This window comes from Rhinatrema bivittatum, chromosome 2 (genome assembly GCF_901001135.1).
Source record: "Rhinatrema bivittatum chromosome 2, aRhiBiv1.1, whole genome shotgun sequence".
In the NCBI taxonomy this organism is placed as follows: Eukaryota; Metazoa; Chordata; class Amphibia; order Gymnophiona; family Rhinatrematidae; genus Rhinatrema; species Rhinatrema bivittatum.
In genome coordinates, this window is record NC_042616.1 from 351,094,083 (window position 1) to 351,115,194 (window position 21,112).

At 43.4% G+C, this 21,112-nt stretch overlaps 1 protein-coding gene across 3 annotated transcripts in view; it reads right to left on the minus strand.

The window, feature by feature from the left end:
* The window catches only part of RECK (reversion inducing cysteine rich protein with kazal motifs), a 631,029-nt gene that overhangs the window by 539,082 nt on the left and 70,835 nt on the right, over positions 1–21,112 (minus strand). For all 3 annotated transcript variants that reach the window (XM_029589886.1, XM_029589885.1, XM_029589887.1), the window contains 2 exons: positions 15,867–15,941; positions 3,620–3,656 (listed from right to left, as the gene is read on the minus strand). In XM_029589886.1, the coding sequence (XP_029445746.1) occupies positions 3,620–3,656; positions 15,867–15,941 (112 nt within the window). The remainder of the gene's footprint in view (positions 1–3,619; positions 3,657–15,866; positions 15,942–21,112) is intronic.

Consider the following 21,112-nt stretch of genomic DNA (forward strand, 5'->3'; position numbering starts at 1 on the left):
GAGAAGTCCTCCAGCAGATCCTAGGCCTGTCAGTTTCCCAGACAGATGGGACAGGTTTGGACGGCATGACCTGATTGGCCATAGTACATGCATAACCCCATGCATTTACGAAAACGTCTCTCCTTGGAAGTTAAATGGCTTCAGCCTAGTTGCATAGGCTCTTCCTCTTCTAAGGCAGGTCAAAGTGAAAGCTAGTAAGGGCAAAATGACTGACGCGGTGGCAAGCAGCGGTGAAACAAATCTTTTTGTGCTGTCAGAAGGGATGGTTGACTGGATCCCAAAAAATGTCACTTCAGCTATTGATGAGCGGCTAGTACAGTTACAAGTAGCAAATGAAGACATCAAGGAAGGCCTAGAAGGGCATGCTAGGCATTTGGAGGCTGCCCAGTTGCTTATATCCTCTCAGAAGAATGCAACGCTCCAACTGGAAAGGCAGACAGCAGTTCTACAGGCTCAGAATGTAAAATTAGTTGAACGCGCAGAAAATCAGGAAAATTGCCAGTGCAGAAATAACTTGTGTGTGATATGAGTGCCAGAATCAGTTATAGATACAGACCTGCTTCAGCTGATCGAAAATTGGCTCCCGGAACAGCTAGGCAAGGCGGGGGATGACAAAAGCCTGAGATGCAAGCTTGTTCATAGGGTGGGGCAGTGCACAGATGCGGCCAATAATAGCTCAGGATATAGGATGGTTATTAGTGGCAGTATATCGGGTTTAGTGTCCTAATAGATGTTCTATGTCACAGAATAATGAGTGCACTGCTGACTAATCATGATTAAGCTGTTTGTACTAAAAGGAAAGCGGAAAATGTTCTATATAGGATGGCTAAAGGGGCATGTTATGTTTGTAAATGGGTACCCTAGTAGGACAGTAGAGGGGGGTTATTTAGTTTGAACATAATAAGCCAGGGAGACCGCCAGAGTGCACCTTAGTGTTGTTACATACATTGGGATGATTGGCCCTTGGGGTATACTACGTATGGGGGAATGTGTGTTAGCAAGGGGGATTGTGGGGGAGGGGGGGAGGGGGTGTTGGATGTGTGTGGTTGTGAGTGCTGTAAATTTGAAAATGGATGGGTCGGGAATTTGGAGGCTGGATGCTAATATCGTACTCAGATTTTTAAGGTGTAGAGAGCTGTTGTGGCTGGGCACCCAGGCTGGGTGGTACTCAGCACCAAAAGTGATGTCTAGTATTGGATACCACAGTAAAGGAGAATACCTGATAAATGTTCAATGCATGCTAATATGGTACGTGTCAATAAAGGAATACATTTTCCCATAAAACGTAAAAAACTGCTATATTCTTTCAGGAGAATGAAAGCATAGTCTACATCCAGGAAACACATCTTTTGGAAGGCAAACATAAGAAATGAAAACAAGACTGGGTGGGGCAATGTTATTTATCTTCATATTCTAGTAGGTAAAAGGAGGTGTTACGGTTTTGGGCTGCAGCCTGATGTGGTGAACACCAACTTCAAGAGTACACAGGACAGGAGGACGGGAGCAATTGCAGGTGATCTGGTGAGGCTGGGTAGAGTGTCTGGAGTCAGGTGCAGACTGAGAGGGAGCTGGGTGCAGGTTGAGAGGAGTCTCTGGAGCTGGGTGCGTGGTGGTAAAGGTGAACTTCGGGAAATACTGGGACAGAATGTGGGTATCCGTGGATGTGAATGCTGGTGAGTGTGAACGGTTACACTGGAACTGAGTGCAGGTATGGGTGAAATCAGAATACAGGAACAGCATGCAGGTAAGCATGATACTGGATGCAAGTAAGCGTGAACTGGAGAAGGGGAACGAGAGCAAGGAAGACAGATAATGACAGGACTGGACAAACCAAAACAAGGACTACACTGAACATGAAACACAGAATGCCTGAAGACAGCAAGGCAAACAAGTCCAAGGGGAAGCAGGGCCAAGCAGAAGAGTAATAGCACAGCTACAAGGGGGTTCAGGGAGAGAGGGGAGAAGGCAGCAAGCAAGAACTAGAATGCCTGTAGACCACAGAGCAAGATCAGCAAAGAACCAGGAGGCCCATAGGCCACAGAACAAGGCAAGGCAGGAAACCAGGATGCCCAAAGGCGCAGATGGCTAAAGCAGGGAGCCCAAAGGAACTCTATGCCAAAGCACAGAGGCATGGGCTAGGCGGGGTTAAATAGTGAGTTCTGGATATGAGACAGGTAGGCAAGGAAGGCTGGGCCAGCCAGGGGAGAGTGCTCATGGGGGGCCTCTGGTGGTGAGGAGGCTGCACAGCAGCCAGAATCGTAACAGGAGGTAGCTATAATGATTGATTGATTTTTATATACCGTCGTTCGGCATAGCCATCACAACGGTTAACAAAGCAACACATTGATCAATATTCATTCATATAAATTAAATAATTGGTAAAAATAATAAAATAGTAATATTGCTCATTAAAAAGGAAAGTACAGTACAATCTTAACATAAAAGCACAATTGTTATTCACACAAGCAATTAGATTTCAGTTTGGATAAGTATACAGCTGATGAGGAAGGCGCTTTGTTATAGTGCTAGGAGCTTGTTATAACCAGAAAGTAGCACTTTATATTATTTTTGCCCCAAAGGAGTACACCCATTCTTTTTTCCAAATTGTGGTGGAATACACAGAGTACTCTATTATTCTGTGTGGAGATTCCAACAAAGTGGCAGATAGAGTGCTAGACCATAAGCCCTCTAAAGATAGGAGGAGTGATGAAGGATCTCGAGCGGTGAATTTTGTTTGTGAAGAACTTAACTTGGTAGATGTGTGGCATACACTTCATCTGGGGGAGGTAGACCACTTTCTATTCTAACTCTCACAATATTTACTCATGGTTGGATTACTTACTAATGACAAGGGGAATGTTTCACAAGGTGCAGGATGCCAGAATAGGAACTATTTCTTTGTTAGATCCTGCACCAGTGAGCATGGGGGTGGAATTGGGAGACCCCAGATTCAAAAATCATAGCTGGAGACTCAGTCCAGGACTCTATCTTGAGAGTTTCCATTCCTATTTACAGAATAGTTGGAAATCGTATGTAGCTGAGAATGATTTACTCCCCACCTCTCCAATTCTATTGTGGGAGGCAGGGAAGGCAGTTTTGCTGGGGGGGGGGGGGGGGAAATCCTAGCGTATTCAGCCAAACAAATAGGATTAAGACTGCTGAGATTCTAAGGTTGACTAAACTATTATAGGATTGGCAGTTTAGGAATAAAAGAGCCTTGTCAGAACAGACTAAATGTCAGATGCTGCATATTTAACCTCAAAAGAATAAACAAAAAAAAATTAAGAAAAGCAATGCAGATAAAACCAGCATAATATAAAAAAAAAGTAAGGCTAGCAAAACCAGCAAAAAAATTCAAAGTGCATGTCTCTTAATCAACAGATATGGTCTCACTTCTAAATACAATGCACATCACTGAATACAGTAGGTGGCCAACTATCCTCTGCTTTGTTGGGAGAGTTGTTTGCTTTGGGAAGCGAATTAGTCTACTCCTCTCTTTGTATTTTGCAAACATGATGGCAACATACCAGTACGTCCATTATTGAAAACTACAACTTTCATAAGGACAAAACTATACAAACAGCAGCATATACAAGAAATCATTATTGCAGCTGCTTACCTGGCAGCGAGGAATTCATACAACCCCAAACTTCAACCTGAAAAATTAAACAGCACTCCATGAAAGGCTTGTTTGGTAATAACACATTTTTTCTATCTGATTATTTCAGTAACGTTGCCTGAGAGATAAGCACAAATACATATAAATATCCTATCTCGCAGTAATTCCCAAATCTGTCCTGGGGGATCCCTCAGCCAGTTGGATTTTTGGGATATCTACAATGAATATGCATGATAGATTTGCAAGCACTGTCTCCAATGCATTCATATTTAACTCATGCATATTCATTGCAGATTTATTTATTTATTTATTTATTGTTTTTGTTATACCGAGTTTCATGATAGGCATCACATCAACCCGGTTTACAAATAACAAGGAGTGTAAAGCATAACGTAACGTAAAAAACAATATTTTCAATAAGAACCTTGAACTTTAAATACAGTGAATCAGAAAAAGGGAGAGGGAAAGTTACAAAAAACAAGGAAAATAAACTTGGGATGGAAGGGGAGAAATTGAACAGCACAATATTTACATTTCAGCCTATTGATACATTAGAATAGCAAGTGAAAAAATAAGACTATGAAACGGTACATAGGTAATCAAATGAATAAATATGACAGTTGTGAATGGTAATAGTATGATAAATATATATCATACTATGATAAATATATATCATACTACTAACAGATATCCTGAAAATCCAATTACTGTATTTTTCGCTCCCTAAGTCGCACTTTTTTTTCCCCAAAAGTGGGGGGAAAATGTCTGTGCGTCTTATGGAGCGAATATAAAAAAATAATAATAATTAACTACAATCCCCTACCCTTCTAACTCCCCCCCCCCCCCAAGACTTGCCAAAAGTCCCTGGTGGTCCAGCGGGGGTCCCAGGAGCGATCTCCTGCTATGTCACAGTGGCTACCGGTGCCATTGCTCCTACCATGTGACAGGGGCCGACCAATGGCACCGGTAGCCCCTGTGACATAGTAAGGGCAAAGGGCCTCCGGCACCATTTTGATTATTGGCAGCCGATGGAGCAGGAGATCGCTCCCAGACCCCTGCTGGACCACCATGGACTTTTGGCAAGTCTTGGGGGGGGTCAGGAGGGTGGAGGGTTATAGCTAATTAAATTTAAAGGGTTGGGGTGGGGTTTTGTTTTTTTATTTTTTTTTCCAGACAAAAAAGAACGATAAAAGTTTTCTGATCCGGGGGAGTGGACCGAAATGGCCCTCCCCAGACCCGAAAACGAAATGGGAGACAAAAACAAAATTGTATGCACACCCCTTATTTGCTCCATAAGACGCACAGACGCCCTGGAACAGAGCCGGGTTAGCACACCATTTTTTTTTTTTTTTTTTTTTTAATTTTCCCCCTTTGAATCCTAGGTGCGTCTTATGGAGCGAAAAATACGGTAGCTGAAGGACCCCCAGTACAGATTTGGGAACCACTGTTATATGGGATTGCTTTTCTCAAACAGCTTACTATACAAGACATACAGAGCTTTTTTGTTTTCTTATATTTCTGCCAGACAATGTCATTTACATCTGAATGCTAGAAGTGAGATGTACAAACAAAAAATGGAGAGATGATGGGAATTTGCTTCTGATCAAAATCATTTGTGCGAAAGCAAACAAAAAACAAGATAAAGAAGATGACATAAAGCAAAGTTGCTTACCTGAAATCAGGTTCTCCGTAGACAGTAATATAGTTCAGCCATAACCAGTGGCTGCTGATATCCAATGGCACAGACACAGACCCAGCTCTCAGAGTTCAGAAGTATTTCTGAGCATGCACAAGAGTTCCCTCACAAGCTCCTCAGTCTCTTTCCAGGATTTAAGCTTAAGCTGAGTAGTCAACTTTCCAAGTAAGCAGGTAATAAATGTATGGCCGATTTATCCCATCTATGGAAAAATCTCATTACAGGTAAGCAACTTTGCTTTTTCCGATGACAAGCAGGATTAAATCAACCATAAGCAGTAGGAGGTCCCAAGCTAAGGAGTGACTTGCAGAGCAAAAAATGACACTCTCTCTAGAGAGTGGACTATTTATTGTGTTACAAACTGCTTGTGCACAGGAACTGTCTCTGCAGGATATACTATCTAGACAGTAGTGGGATATAAATAGACAACAAAGCAAATGGGGATAACTAGGGCCCAAAAAGTAGAGAAAACATTTTTAAGAGACCAGGATATGTCATATGGTAGCTCAGCTGAAGAAAGACTAAGGGGCTCATGAGGCACTCTGTGTGCTCAAGAACTCTCAAGCAAGTTCAATAAAGTCTTTAGTGAGCTCTGAGAGCTGAGGGTGTCCGCACTGTTGGATATCATCACCTATGCATTATCGCTAATTTGTGTATACTTGTCGATAGAGAAAGGATACCATTAATTCTGTTACTGGCCTGCTGTCAGAGTTAAATAAATTCAGCCAACAAATTACTGGATGTATGCAATTACAATTTTCAGAGAGAAAAACTTACTGACTTTATGAACATGGCTCTAATAGCACTAATCTTCAAGAAAGGCAAGGAGAGCGTGAACTGTGGATTTTATCATCCTATTTTAATAATAAACATGGATACAGAGATATTGGCCAGGCTCCTAGCAGATTGGCTATGGCGATTCAAAAATTGACATTTGGATCAAAATGGTTTTATTCTACACAGAAGCACCAATATTAATGTTAGGAGGCTGTGGAACATTCTAAGAGTGATCAGGTTGCACTTGTTGCAGAAGGTAAAATGAGTTATTACCTCATAAGTTCCATTCCTCAAGTCCAGTCGGACCAGTCAAGATGAAGAGGTTATGCACCCCAACCAATGGAGACAGAGAAATAGGTTCACCAATGTCACTCATATATACATCCATGCTGACCTCAGCCTACCAGTAATACCTGTAACAAGCTAACCTTAATAGCAAAGTATAAACCACCTTACCTCTCAAATATCTATAGAAATTCAAGACACTTAAATTTATAAATGACAGTCATACTAGGCATCATCGATACTGAAACCACTTTACTGCTCTGCCCTATTTATAATCATTGATCATTAAAGGTTAGCATGTCCATCAAAATCCAATAAATGGTAAGTTTGTCCTCATAGGATATTAATAGATGTACACAAAAATATTTTTTTTAGTATTTTTCAATTGCAAATAAAAGTGTTCTCTAAATTATAAAGAGATGACTGAGGAGGGATTTGTAGAAGTCATGAGAGGACTTGAACAAGCAGATTGTGATAAATTGCAGGAAGACCTTGTGAGACTGGAAAATTGGGCATTCAAATGGCAGATGAAATTTAATGTGGATAAGTGCAAGGTGATGCATATAGGGAAAAATAACCAATGCTATAATTACACGATGTTGGGTTCCATATTAGGTGCTACAACCCAAGAAAGAGATCTAGGTGTCATAGTGGATAACACATTGAAATCGTCGGTTCAGTGTGCTGCGGCAGTCAAAAAAGCAAACAGAATGTTGGGAATTATTAGAAAAGGAATGATGAATAAAACGGAAAATGTCATAATGCCTCTGTATCGCTCCATGGTGAGACCGCACCTTGAATACTGTGTACAATTCTGGTCGCCGCATCTCAAAAAAGATATAATTGCGATGGAGAAGGTACAGAGAAGGGCTACCAAAATGATAAGGGGAATGGAACAACTCCCCTATGAGGAAAGACTAAAGAGGTTAGGACTTTTCAGCTTGGAGAAGAGACGACTGAGGGGGGATATGATAGAGGTGTTTAAAATCATGAGAGGTCTAGAACGGGTAGATGTGAATCGGTTATTTACTCTTTCAGATAGTAGAAAGACTAGGGGACACTCCATGAAGTTAGCATGGGGCACATTTAAAACTAATCGGAGAAAGTTCTTTTTTACTCAACGCACAATTAAACTCTGGAATTTGTTGCCAGAGAATGTGGTTCGTGCAGTTAGTATAGCTGTGTTTAAAAAAGGATTGGATAAGTTCTTGGAGGAGAAGTCCATTACCTGCTATTAAGTTCACTTGGAGAATAGCCACTGCCATTAGCAGTGGTTACATGGAATAGACTTGGTTTTTGGGTGCTTGCAGGTTCTTGTGGCCTGGGTTGGCCACTGTTGGAGACGGGATGCTGGGCTTGATGGACCCTTGGTCTGACCCAGTATGGCATTTTCTTATGTTCTTAAGTTAATGTAAATCGGGTAGTAACTTCTAAGACAGAACCTAACACTGTGCAACTACAGCAAGGGCTTTTTCTCCCTATATGCATCACTTTGCACTTGTCCACGTTTAATTTTATCTGCCATTTGGAAGCCCAATCTTCCAATCTCGCAAGGTCCTCCTGCAATTTATCACAATCCACTTGAGATTTAACTACTGTGCACAATTGTGTCATCTGCAAAATTTCATCACCTCACTCATCGTACCTTTCCAGATCATGTATAAATATATTAAAAAGAACTGGTCCAAATACAGATCCCTGAGGCACGCCACTGTTTACCCTTTTCCACTGTGAAAACTGACCATTTAATCCTACTGTCTGTTTCCTGTCTTTTAACCAGTTTGCAATCCGCAAAAGGACATCACCTCCTATCCCATGACTTTTTAGTTTTCTTAGAAACCTCTCATGCAGGACTTTGTCAAATGCCTTCTGAAAATCCAAATACACTACATCTACCGGTTCACCTTTGTCCACATGTTTATTTACCCCTTCAAGAAATGTAGATTTGTGAGGCAAGTGTTCCCTTGGGTAAATCCATGCTGGATGTGTCCCATCAAACCATGTCTATCTAAATATTTTGCGATTTTATTCTTTATAAAACAGTTTCCACGATTTTTCCCAGCACTGAAGTCAGGCTCACCAGTCTATAATTTTCATGGATCACCCCTGGAGCCCTTTTTAAATAATCGGGGTTATATTGGCCATTTTCAAATCTTCAGGTACAACGGATGATTTTAAAGATAGGTTACAAATTAACTGAAACAGGTCTGAAATTTCTTTCAGAACTCTGAGGTATATGCCATCCGATCCAAGTGATTTATTACTCTTCAGTTTGTTAATCTGGCCTACCATATCGTCCAGGTTCACCGTAATTTTGTTCAGTTCATCTGAATTGTTACCCTTGAAAACCGTCTCCAGAATGGGTATCTCCCCATCATCCTCTTCAGTAAACACCGAAGCAAAGAAATCGTTTAATCTTTCCGCGATGGCCTTATCTTCCCTAAGTGCCCCTTTAACCCCTCAGTCATCTAACGGTCCAACCGACTCACTCGCAGGCTTTCTGCTTCGGATAAAATTTAAAAAAGTTTTTATTGTGAATTTTGACTCTAGGGCCATTTTCTTTTCAAATTCCCTCCACCATTTCGATCACTCCTATCATTTCAATATAATTTGTACCCTGGTATCACAGTATCCCCCATTGGTTATCCTCCTTCCACCAGGTCTCCAAAATGAGATTTCAATTTTATCCAATTCTTCATTCAGTGCTATCACTAACTCTACCATCTTTATTTTAGACTTCTAGCATTTGTTCACAGGCGTTTCAAAGTATGTTTTTTGTTTGTATTAACAACAGTTAACAGAGGTAATTTGGAATCTTTTTGCTCTTTACTTAAAGGCCACTTTAGCATTTATTGCAACCTCTCTACTAGGATTCCCTAAATTCCCTGTTCTGTTAGTATCCTTCAAAGGTACAACATTCTGATCCATGCACTCCTGAGCGACTGTTGGCTTCCCCCATCTAGTTTAAAAGTTGCTCTATCTTCTTTTTAAAGGTTAGAGCCAGAAGCCTGGTTCTACTCTGGTTAAGATATAGCCCATCCTTTTGGAAAAGGTCCCCCCTTTCCCAAAATGATGCCCAGTTCCTAACAAACCTGTACCAACATCTCATGCATGCACTGAGACTCTGCAGCTCTGCCTGTCTCTGGGGTCATGAATGTGGATCAGGGAGCATATCTGAGAATCAGGGGTGGTTCTATCATGAGGCAGGGCGAAGCGGTCGCCTCAGTCAGCAAACCTTTGGAGCGGTAGAAAGGCTTCTCCCTCCCCCCCCCCTCCCATTAAAAAAACAGCTCTGAGGTGATCGCCTCATTTCCCAGCCTAAAATAAATAAAACTCCTGCACAGCAACGGGAGTAGAGGAACCAGTCGAGCTCCCAATCCTCCCCTCTTGGCAGGAAACAAGGGTCGCGGTTTATGGATATGCCGTTGAGCTTCCCACTGCCACCAGCAGTAAAAGGATGGCACAATTAATCGATTTACCAGTGAAGCTCCCACCCCCACCGGCAAGGATGGCGCAGTTTAATGATGTGCCAGTGAGACTCCCACCCCCCCAGGGGCAAGAAGAGGACGGTGCAGTTTTAACAATGTGCCGGTGAGGTTCCCACCCCCACCAGCAGGTCAAGAATGGCGTGATTTGTTGAATGCCCAGCAGGAACATAGTTCCACATCGGTGAGGCAGCGCCATTTGATGACATACCAGTGGGGTCTTCCAGGCCCTATGGCAAGGAGAAAATGGTACGCTGGCTGGATTTCCACCCTGGTCTACAGAGCAAAGGCTTGCCCAGGAAGAAGAGCACGTCGAGGAGGGTTGAGGGAAAACAAAGTGGAGGAGGGTTGAGGGAGAGGGGAAGCAAAGAGAAGGTAAGAGGAGATTGGAAAGGCAAGGGGATACAAATGATTAGTGGGAAGGGTAAGAGTTGTGGGTTATGAGGGAAGAAAGGGAAGGGGAAAGTGGAATCAGGCGAACCACTACCAGGTGTGCAATGGGGAGGGCCAAGCCTCACCCATAGAAAAAGAACAATGGGGGTACTGCAGGAGCACAGCCACTGACTGAGATGCAAGGCCACAACCAAAGAAGCCTGACTGGACTAAGCAATCGAGGAAGGGAGGGAGGGGAGAGTTTGGGATGAGAGTGTTGATGGAGAAATGAAAGGGGAAAGAAGAAAGGGGTGAGTGAGGCGAACAGGAGGCAGTGTGAGGGGGGGGAGTTAAAGAAATGGATGGAGCAAAGAGAAAGGTGCAGAGTGGGGAGGTAAAGGAGGGGGGGGAAGGATAAATGAGAGGGAAGGGATGGGGTCTCATACCTGGAGGGTGGAGGCAGCGGTGGTAGAAAGGACGAAACCCAGAGGGAGCCACTGCAGTTGAAGAAAGAAAAGAGAGAGGGCCAGCAGCTGAAGAAATAAAAGGTGTGAGAGAGGCCCTGGTAGAAGCCCTGGTAGAGGAAGAGGAAGAAAGGAAAACTGGAGAGAGGCCTTGGCATGAGGAATTGTGTGTTTGTGCAAGAGCATGTGTGTAAATAAGAGAAAGAGGGGATGTGTGAGAGAACATGTATGAGGAGGGAGCACTTGTGTGTGTGTTTGTTAGAGAGTGTTTGAATATGAGTTTTGTGCATCCCCAGACCCTCTCATAAATCCACAACAATCTTGAGGTGAACGGAAACCAAAGGCTCCCAGGTATGGAGAATGGGGAATATTTTTTATCTTTATTAGTTTTAATTATTGGGTGTTTGATGTGTCTGCTATTTTGAAATATTTTATTGGTGATTGGTAATTTTTAAAAAAATGCGAGTTTTTAATTATTTGTTCTATATGTCACCTGATTTAAAATATTTGTTCTTTTTGTTAGTATGGTTTTAATGTTATGATTGATGTTTTATATTTCTTGATTTGATGTTTTATGAGGAATAGCAATGTTTCAGTTTTTCCATTGTTACACTGCATACAGAGTCTGGCTTGTTGCAGTTTCCAATTCAGTTTTTCTTTACATGCTCTATTTATATTTTATGGATCTTTATTCTGTATTTGGGTGAAGATCTGTCTGTGTACTGCATGGGTGACCAAGGTGAGATATTCTGCTAGCTTGTAGTTTCTTTTGGGATCTAAATCAGCTTGGTTTGTTCATTTCCTAATAATAGGTGTGTATTGGTGTTTTAAGGTCTGATGTAATATTTTCAGTGTTGCCTTTTCATAGGTAGGGTTGTTACTGTTTGAGTACTGGGTAGTTACTGCTGTATTGGTATGGGAGGTTTACTATATTATAATTGTAGTTCAGTTTACTCATGGTTTTCAGGGGGCCAAGTTCACACACAATACTTGTTAAAATAGGCCTAGTACTATATGGGTTCCACGTGTCTTTTTTGCATGGTTTTGTGGTTGGCACCATAACAGGGCATGTAAATTTAATAAATTTGGTAAAAATGTGGGGGGCCGATGTCAGCCCGAAGGGTAGTACTTTATACTGGTATCGTGCTTTCCCCACCACGAAGCAGAGGTACTTCCGGTGGCTGGGGAAGATAGCAATAATCCTCCTTGAGATCAAGGGAGCAAAGCCAGACTCCTCCTCTGAGGAGCGGAAGCAGTGTGGCCCAGAGATACCATCTTGAAGCTTTTCTCTTATGAGAAACTTGTTCAACACCCAGAGGTTGAGCATGGGGCACAAGCCACCATTCTTTTTTGGAATGAGGAAATACCTCGAATAGAACCCTCGGCCCCGCTGAAGGCAAGGGACTGGTTCCACTGTGCCCGCCACAAGGAGGGCGGCGATTTCCATCTGAAGTATGACCTGGTGGGCGGACGAACCCCATGATGGACATGGAGAAGAGGTCTCCGGGAGCCAACTGAAGTTTAGACTGTACCCCTAACGGATGATAGTGAGGACCCATCGGTCCGATGTGATCTCTTCCCAGAGATGGGTGAAGCTCAGGAGTTTGCCTCCAACCAAGGGATTCAACATCAAGGGTATGGTCAACTGATCTTCACTCCCTCATCGCCAGTCAAAAGCCCATGGCCGGGGTTTGCTCGGGTACCAGCTGGGGCCTAGGCGCTCACTGCTGGCGAGGGCAAGCCCTTGGAGCTGGTGCGAGGCAGGCGAGCCTGGAGGATAATACTTCCTCTGCCTGTAGAAGGGCTTCCAGGAACCTGGCCTAAAGGACTTCCTGGCCGAGGATGGGGTGTCAGAAGTGCTAGTGGAAAGCTATTGAAGGGTGTCATGATGGTCCTTCAGATTGCGCTACCACATCCCAGACTTTATCCCTGAAGAGGCTTTAACCTGTGCAAGGGAGATCAGCTAACCTGTCTTGGACCTCCAGCCGGAGGTTAGAGGCTCTGAGCCATGCCATTCATCTGGCACCGATGCGAACCGCAGCTTTGCGGGCTGCCGTCTAAAATACATCATAGGTGGAACTCACCTCGTGCTTCCTGGCTTCGAAACCCAATGGCTTAAGAGGGCCTCCTGTTGTGTTGAGGTAGGCCTCTGCGAAGTCCTGGACCTGTTTCCAGAGAATGGGTTGTATTTGGTCATATTAAGCTGGTAGGTGATGATGCGGGCCACCAGCATGGTGCCTTGGAAGTCTTTCCTGCCCAGGGCATCTAGCTCCCTGTGCTCACGTCCCAGAGGGGCAGAGGCATGGGTGTGGGAGTGCTGGGCCTTTTTCAAGGCAGACTCCACGACCAACGACTGGTGGGGAAGGTGCCGCTTCTCAAACCTCACGGCCTGCTGCACCAAGTAGGTGGCATCAGCCTTTCTATTGATGGGGGGGGGGGGGGGAAGATAGAAATGGGGTGCTCCCACATGCAGAAGAGGAGGTCCTTGAAAATGTCATGGATAGGAACTGCCACAATCTCCTTAGGAGCGTCAATGAACTGGAGAACCTCCAGCATCTTATGTTGCACGTCCTCTTCGGTGAGCAGTTGAAAGGGGATGGCCTCAACCATGGCCCTGATAAATCCTGCAAATGACAGGTCCTTGGGGAGCGACCAACACCATTCTTCCGGAGGGGAGGGCTCAGAGAGGGGGCCATCTGAATAAATGGAGGACGACTCCGTGGAGTCATCACCCAAGGATCGTAAGGCCCTTCCTCCTCACCAAGACCAGCGTGCTGTGGGCAAGATCCGTGAGGCTGGGTTCTGATGGCTTTGGAGGCCTTGAGGGCACCGCAGGAATAGACGGTTCCCCTGGCATCAAGGAGACCGGAGGCCGCAGGAGGCCAGAAGGACCCAGCAAGGGCTCAAGGAACAGTGGTTTGGGAAACATGGTACTGGCCCTAACTTCCTCCTTGAAAGACCTGAGAATCAGGATTGCTCCGGTGCAGGGCATGTGGCCACTGGGGAACAAAGGGTCCCTCGGGCACCGGCTGCGTTGGAAGGGTGCCCAGGAGGACGTCCAGATGCTCCAGTAGGGGTGTTAGAATTGATGGCTGAGGTTCAGGTACAGGTAAGGGGGCTGGTGGCTTCGGCAGCTCGACAATCGGCAGCTTGGACCGCAGACTGTACCCTGTGGTCCAACTCCTCCTGAAACTCCAGAGTGGCCAGGACTGAGGGAAGGGGACGAGGCGTCACTGGCTCTTCCTCGGATCTCTGAGGTGGCACGGTGCCCAGCACTGGTGTCTGTGGGAAACGCCTCAGACTACCGGGGGCATTAGAGGATGGGGCCTCCAATGGCTGGTGTTGCTTCGGTGGCCGCCGGTGCCGCTTCAGAACAGGAGCTGTGAGTCAACAGCTTGGGGACCCCGAAAAGTTTCTCCATCTTGTCGAGGCCGCCCGACGGCCTGTGGGAGTCATCTGTTCACAGAGACGACACCCACGGACATAGTGCAAGGCCCCCAGGCAGAGGATACAAACCTCGTACGGATCCGTGACAGACAGGGTCCATGGGCACTGGGGACACCAACGAAAACCGGTCGACGCCATACCAAAAGACTCAGCATGCAGTCGATGACCGGCGGACACCATGAGGCGAGAAGTCAGAAATCGACTGCAAAAAATCGGAGAAGAGGGAAAAGAGACCTACCACCGAGGAAGCACAGACCACGAAGGGGAACCAGACTAGGAAAAAAACGGAAAAACCCAAAATTCTGGAGAAAAACCAGAAAAAGAAGGAGCTCCACGAACTGCCAGGCAACTGCACCATGGAAAACAAGAGACTGAAGGGTGACCTTGTGTAGACACACGGATAGCAGCATGCTGGGCATGCTCAGTGTGCTGGTCGAAACTTCTAGAAACTTTGACAAACGTTTTCCATGCTGGGCTCCATCAGATGATGTTACCAACATGTAAGGACTACCATCCTGCTTGTCCTAGGAGAATACTATCTCCATCTTAATTTTTTTGATTTATCATATAGTTAAAATTTCTAAGGGAATAGGATGTAAAGCTAATTTAAATTATTTTTAGTCCACGGATTTATTTTGTATTTGATCTGTCAATGACCCTCAAAACTCTACAATTAATCTACTAATAACTACCTAGTTACCCACCTTATTGACTCTAGCTTTGAATTCAATACCTGCTATATAAAATCTGTATTAAATTTATAATAAAGAGCTTTGAGGCAGGTGAGCGTTTCCAGTCCTCTTCGGCTGCAAGGGTGTGGGGCCTCTGGAAGCTGGGACTTTGGATCCTGAAGTCTGGAACCCTTACAGTGACCTCTGGAATCCTCTCCTGGGGGCTGGTGCAGATGAGCCTTCCAGTCCTCTTCTGCTGTTCCCATGCTAAGTTATGCACCATAAGTAGAAAATTCCAAGGTGAATTCTGCACCATGCAGAATTCCTCCAGAAGTAAATCTGCTTCTGCCCACACATACTGTGCATAGCAAAGATTCACAGAAGTACAAACACACCCTCAGGGTCAGAGTGAAACACTGGGGCATACAGGCAGGCAGAGGACAGCCAGAGTGATAGAACAGCAGGAAGAGACAGAGTGTTGACGTCAGGTTGGGAAGCTGAGGGTCACATTTCCTTCACTGAAATTTCATCAGCTTGCTGATATAGATATACAGATATAGATATATCTTTTTGTGTGTATAACGACACAATGTGAGAGAGCTGCCAGAGTCTCCTGTGGTCATACTGACATGTCATTCAACATCAGCCAATGACTTCTCAGAGAAAACTGTACACAACGTAGAAATTCAACAAACTTCTAAAGAAGGAGAAGAAACTTGTGTTTAAACTAGAAAAGTACTAAATAAATAAAATAGCAGAGCAAAAACAGTAAAGCTCCTTATTGAGCTGCCAAAAAAAAGGCATTAAGGGGCAGAGCTGATGGATGGCTGCTCTTTTGCTAGGCAGAATTCAGTTTCTAAACCTTGGCAATCTTGTCTCTGCAAAGTTTCTTGGTGCAATATACGACCCATCAGTGTGAATCTTATAAAGATACTTACTTTTGGAAAATAGATGTTTTCCAAATCTTGGATGTACATATACATTTCATTTAATATTTACAAATCATACAGAAACCCACAAAATAAATATGAAAAATAGGGTCAACCTTACCATAGACTCAGGGCAGTATTCTGGTGCACGCTGAAGCAGATGTTTTAAACGGGATTCACTCTTTGTTGTTAAAACCTATTTAAAAAACAAACGGAAAGTTAACAACTCTGAGAAAAGTTACTACCGTATATAAAGTAACTAGCAAAAATTGCCTGGCATTGCATGGGTTGTCTGGTCCTTAACAGCTATAAATTAAAATCAAACAAATGTGAAAACAATAAATATCAATTTATTTTGTGAAGTAATTAGCAGAAAGAATATACACACTTTGGAAATCTTCTATAAACTATATTGACAGTATATTAGCCATCTTTTATTGCCCAACTGTAGAGTGCTAAATAGCAATTGTTTCAGAGAAATATTAAAAAGCACAAATCCCTGGTTAGTGTTAGCACTATTTACCATCCTCCACTAAGAATACTGACCAGTTAAGACCCGCAATGAAATTCATCCTTATTTTTCAGTACATATTTTTCTTAGCGCGCAAGACAAAAGCAGGCTCCTCTGCGGGATGTAATAAGGGGACAGTATGCAAACGAGATACAAACAAAAAAAAAACCCATAACCCGTGGAATACCTAACATATGCGCCAATATCTGCAAAAGCCTAGATACAGGCAGCCACGGGAAAAACATGCACTAAATTATAGGTGCTAATAGCACTGTTGCAGAGTTCATTTCAAACCTATAACATGGGCACGTGATCAAAAGACAAAAAAAAGATGAAGTACATGTAAATAAAACTGGACCCCAAAGGTAACTTCACTTTGTGAGTTCTTTCGAGATCAAGGCACACAGTACACCTTCCACACGGTAAAGCACCTGTTCGTTCCTCATATGTCACTGGTGTGGGTAACGGATAATGTGCAATCAGAACTATTCAGCTGGCATAGCTAACTACTCTGAGGTATATGCACTCAGATATGCAGCAGAGTTGGCATGGCTTATGTATCTCAGACATGTGCTTAAACATAACTCCTGCCCTGACCCAGGTGCTAAAAAACCAGGGTAAAAAAAATACCCTAACCTTTGTTTTTTAACGTGGCTCTCTGCATTGCCCATGAAAAGCATACTTACCTGTAACAAGTGTTCTCCTAGGACAGTTAGATGTTAGTCCTCACATAGGGGTGACATCATCAGATGGAGCCCGGCACAAGGAACTTTGACTGGCACTCTGAGCATGCCCAGCATGCCACTATCCGCGCATCCACGCAAGGTCCCCCTTCAGTCTCGTAACAGAGAAAATACAAGCAAAAAAATAAAATAAAACAAAAGAAAAGCCTAACTCCGCGAGGCGGCAGATGGGTTTCCTGAGGACTAACATCCTGCTGTTCTAGGAGAACACCTGTTACAGGTAAGCAACTGTGCTCTCTCCTAAGACAAGCAGAATGGTAGTCTTCACATATGGGTGAATACCAAGCTCCAGGCTGTCCCCTGCGATGACCAACAGTTACCGAACGAGGTGCTGCCAACGGGCACAACAACTGCAGTGCTGTTGGTCAATAGGGAGACAGCCTGGTTCCAACTAGGGGCGTTAGGTAGGAAGAGTTGGGTCAACCTGGAAGAGATTGCATAGGACAGATTGGCCGAAGGCACTGTCTTGACAACCATCCTTGTCCAAGCAGTACTGGGCAGCGAAAGTGTGCAGGGAATTCCATGTCGCTGTGGGCTTTCAGACTGGAGGGCAAATCAAAGCTCACTCTGTGTGCCATGGCGACTTCGGTGGCTCACCTGCGAGTGGTCCTCACTGAGGTTCCCTCCCGGCTGCCGGTGTCTGAATGATGTCATTAGTGCCGACGGCCGAGGAGGAAGAAGCAGGCCACGATCCTTATTCAGACACCAGCAGGGAGGAAGCAGCCCGCGCTGTACAACAGAAAGAGGTGTGTGTGTGTGTTTTTTATTTTGTGTTTTTGTAGACTCCAAGTCTTGAACACCCAAAAATGAGTACAGCAAAAACAGATAGTGGAAGATCATTCCAAGAGGCCTGGACAGAGTAATTTGGAGTAATTGAACGCAATGGGAAAGCGTTATGTATTCTGTGGAATGAAAGTGTTGTGTGTCGCGCATCGTCAGATCGCACTTTGACACCAACCACAAATGTACTGCCAAACTTGGTGAAACTGAAAGAAAATAGTTTCTTGAAGGGAAAATGAGGAAATATCATTCCCAGTATCTTAGTTTTTGCAACTATCTTTCTAGAACAAATCATCTGACCGCTGCCAGTTTTCAAATTTCACTGTGCATAGCAAAACATGGTAAGCCCCTCTCTGATGGGGATATTATCAAAACGGCCATGTTGTCTGGGAGTAATTCCCATTTTCATGATTTCTCAAACAAGGATAAAATTATTCAGCGCATCTCTGAGATGCCACTTAGCAGAAATACTGTTAAAGATCAAGTCCAGCGCATGGCAAGTGATGTTAGTCAGCAGCTCACCACTGACTTACAAAAAGCACAGATATAAATAATCATGCAAGGCTAGCAGTAATTTTGCATTATGCTGTTGGTGACATCATGAGAGAAGAGCTGGTGAAACTGGTGTCTTTGCCTGAAAGAACCCAAGGGATAGATATCTACAATGCTGTGATGGAGGCTTTTTTGTCACAAAACATAAGACCAGAAAAAGAGGTTTCAATTTCTAGTGATGGGGCACTACAACTTTCATACAGTTCTTTGTTAAAGAACAAAACATCAAGTCATTCAGTTCCATTGTATTATGCATCAAGAAGCTCAGGAAAGCAGCAAAAATTTTAACAATGTTTCAAAGATGTCACAAAAATGGTGAATTACATCATGACTCGTGCTCTGAATTTTCGAGTTTCAAGCACTTCTTGAGGAGGTTCAGGCACAGTATAATTGTTTACTTATGTACAATAATGTCCGGTGGCTGAGCAGAGGACGAGTCCTGGAGAGATTTGTAGCCTGCTTGGATGAAATTAGGCTGTTTATGAATGAAAAACGGCAGGAATATCCACAGCTCACTGATATGGCCTGGCTTACCAACCTCATGTTTTTGTTGGGGTTTTTTTACACAGATTTTACACTACACTTCAATGTACTGAACAAACAACTACAAGGTGTAGGGAAAACAGCAGAAAGGATGTTTTGTGATATCAAAACATTTGAGAAAAAACTGCAGGTTTTTGAAAGAGACCTTGAAAGGGGGCAGCTGAAATATTTTCCAAATCTAAAAATGCTTTTAGAAAATTCTACAACATTTGCAGACAATCCTACAAGCCATCAGGAAATCTACAAGGAATTTTCTAGCAGCTGCATAGGTGAATTTTAGTAACACATTTTTACAGTTCCGTAAGCTGGCGACAATCCTGTGTTTTCTTACTTCCCCAGATAAAGCCAAATTTGAAGAACTTGATCTTTCCTACTTACACTGGTTAGATTTAGGAAATCTGGAAATGGAGCCATTGGAATTTCAAGAAAGCTCTATCTGGAAAAATAAATTCTATGACCTATGTGAAACACTTAAGAAGATAGAAGGAATGACAAAGGACAGCACAGTTAGTTCTGAAAATGAAATCTTTAAAGTGTGGCATTCTCTGCCAAATAATTTTAAGTCAATGAAAGCCCTTGGGATTGCTTTCCTTACTTTGTTTGGATCATATTATGCTTGTGAGCAGTTGTTTTCAGCTTTGAATTATATCAAATCTGACACCAGAAACAGACTAACAGATTACCTGAGTGCTGCATGTGTTGCTCTCAAACTTACAAAGTATGAGCCAAGGTTAGACAAATTATCAGCAAAAATCACATTAATTGTTCAAAAGCATGCCAAATGCAAACTTTTACCTTTCAATAAAAAGTTGTTTGTATCACTGAAAGCTCTATTATGTTTTTCTTTAAGACAAAAGATGTTAATGTACGAATTGTTTTTCTTTTTTTTTTTTCTAAACTAAAACCTCAGTATTCAGGTTAAATTGCTGTGTTGGCACTTTGCGATAAATAAGTGGGTTTTGGGTTGCAGGTTGGGCACTCAGTCTCTAAAAGGTTCGCCATCACTGCTCTAGAATCTCTGACAAAGTTCCATGCCGGGCTCCATCCGAGGATGCCACCCATACATGAAGACTACCATCCTGCTTGTCCTAGGAGAACCACGCGTGAGAAATTTGTATATACTGAGTCTCCATGATTTGCAAATTTACCTCATGCATATTCATTGTGCTTATCCTAAAAACTTGACTGGTTGTAGGGTCCCCAGGACAGGTTTGGGAAGCTCTGGCTTAATGTTTACCACTTTTTGACAGTTCTTGAGAAAGCATTACAAGCTTGGCTCTCTCCTTTCCTTTGTCTCTGATGGGAAAGATTAAATTTAAAATGATTTTACTTCCTAAATGGATATGTGTTTTCAGCAGTTTTACAATCTCTCTCTCTCTCTCTCTCTCTCTCAGTTGAACATTCTGTTAATAAATTGTGAATTACATTTCTCTGGCTAGGAAGGAAGGCACACATGTCCAATGGTTTCAATCAGACTTAGGTCTGCTGAATTTAAAGGGTTATAATCAAATAGCTAACCTACAACATGTGAATTATCGCAGCCTATATCACTGGCACCTTGGAGCCTCCCTGATGCATCCTTTAAGTCTATGCTACACCCTGCTTGCTATCTCCTGCAAGCTCATGGATCAGTATTATTGACCCTTTCAGCAACAGGAACAGCTGTGAAAGACGTCTATGGTACTGGAGATTCTTCCACAACACTGAAATAACACAGGGACTGGGAGAGCAGAAAGCCAGCTCTCCTCTACACAGAAGAGATATTACACACATCCCTCAGGAGGCCACTCTCCCTCCTCTGGGCTCTCTTCATTGTCCCCTTGTGTCGTTCTGTTAAGGCCTTCATGCAGTGGCATACTAAAAGGAGGCGAAGGGGGGGGCGGTCCACCCTGGGTGACAACAGGGGGAGTTGTGCCATTGAGACTGTTTCATAGCACCAATCAGCTGTTTTTTGTTTTTTTTTCAATATATTTTTATTAAGGAATATAATAAAACAGAGTACCAAAGAATTCTAAACACATTAGGGTTCCATCATATTTTTGTATATCCCCTTCCACAATGTCCAGGAACTTAAACAGCCTTAGTCCCTATGTTGGTAATATCTAAAAATGTAGAGTCTTGGTTGAATCATTGGTTTAAACTCGATCCCCCACCAAATGTTTATTCCTCGCATGGAAAGGCTAATTGTATGCTGTCGGGAAGAGTCTGAAAAATCATGCATTAGATCGCATTGAAATA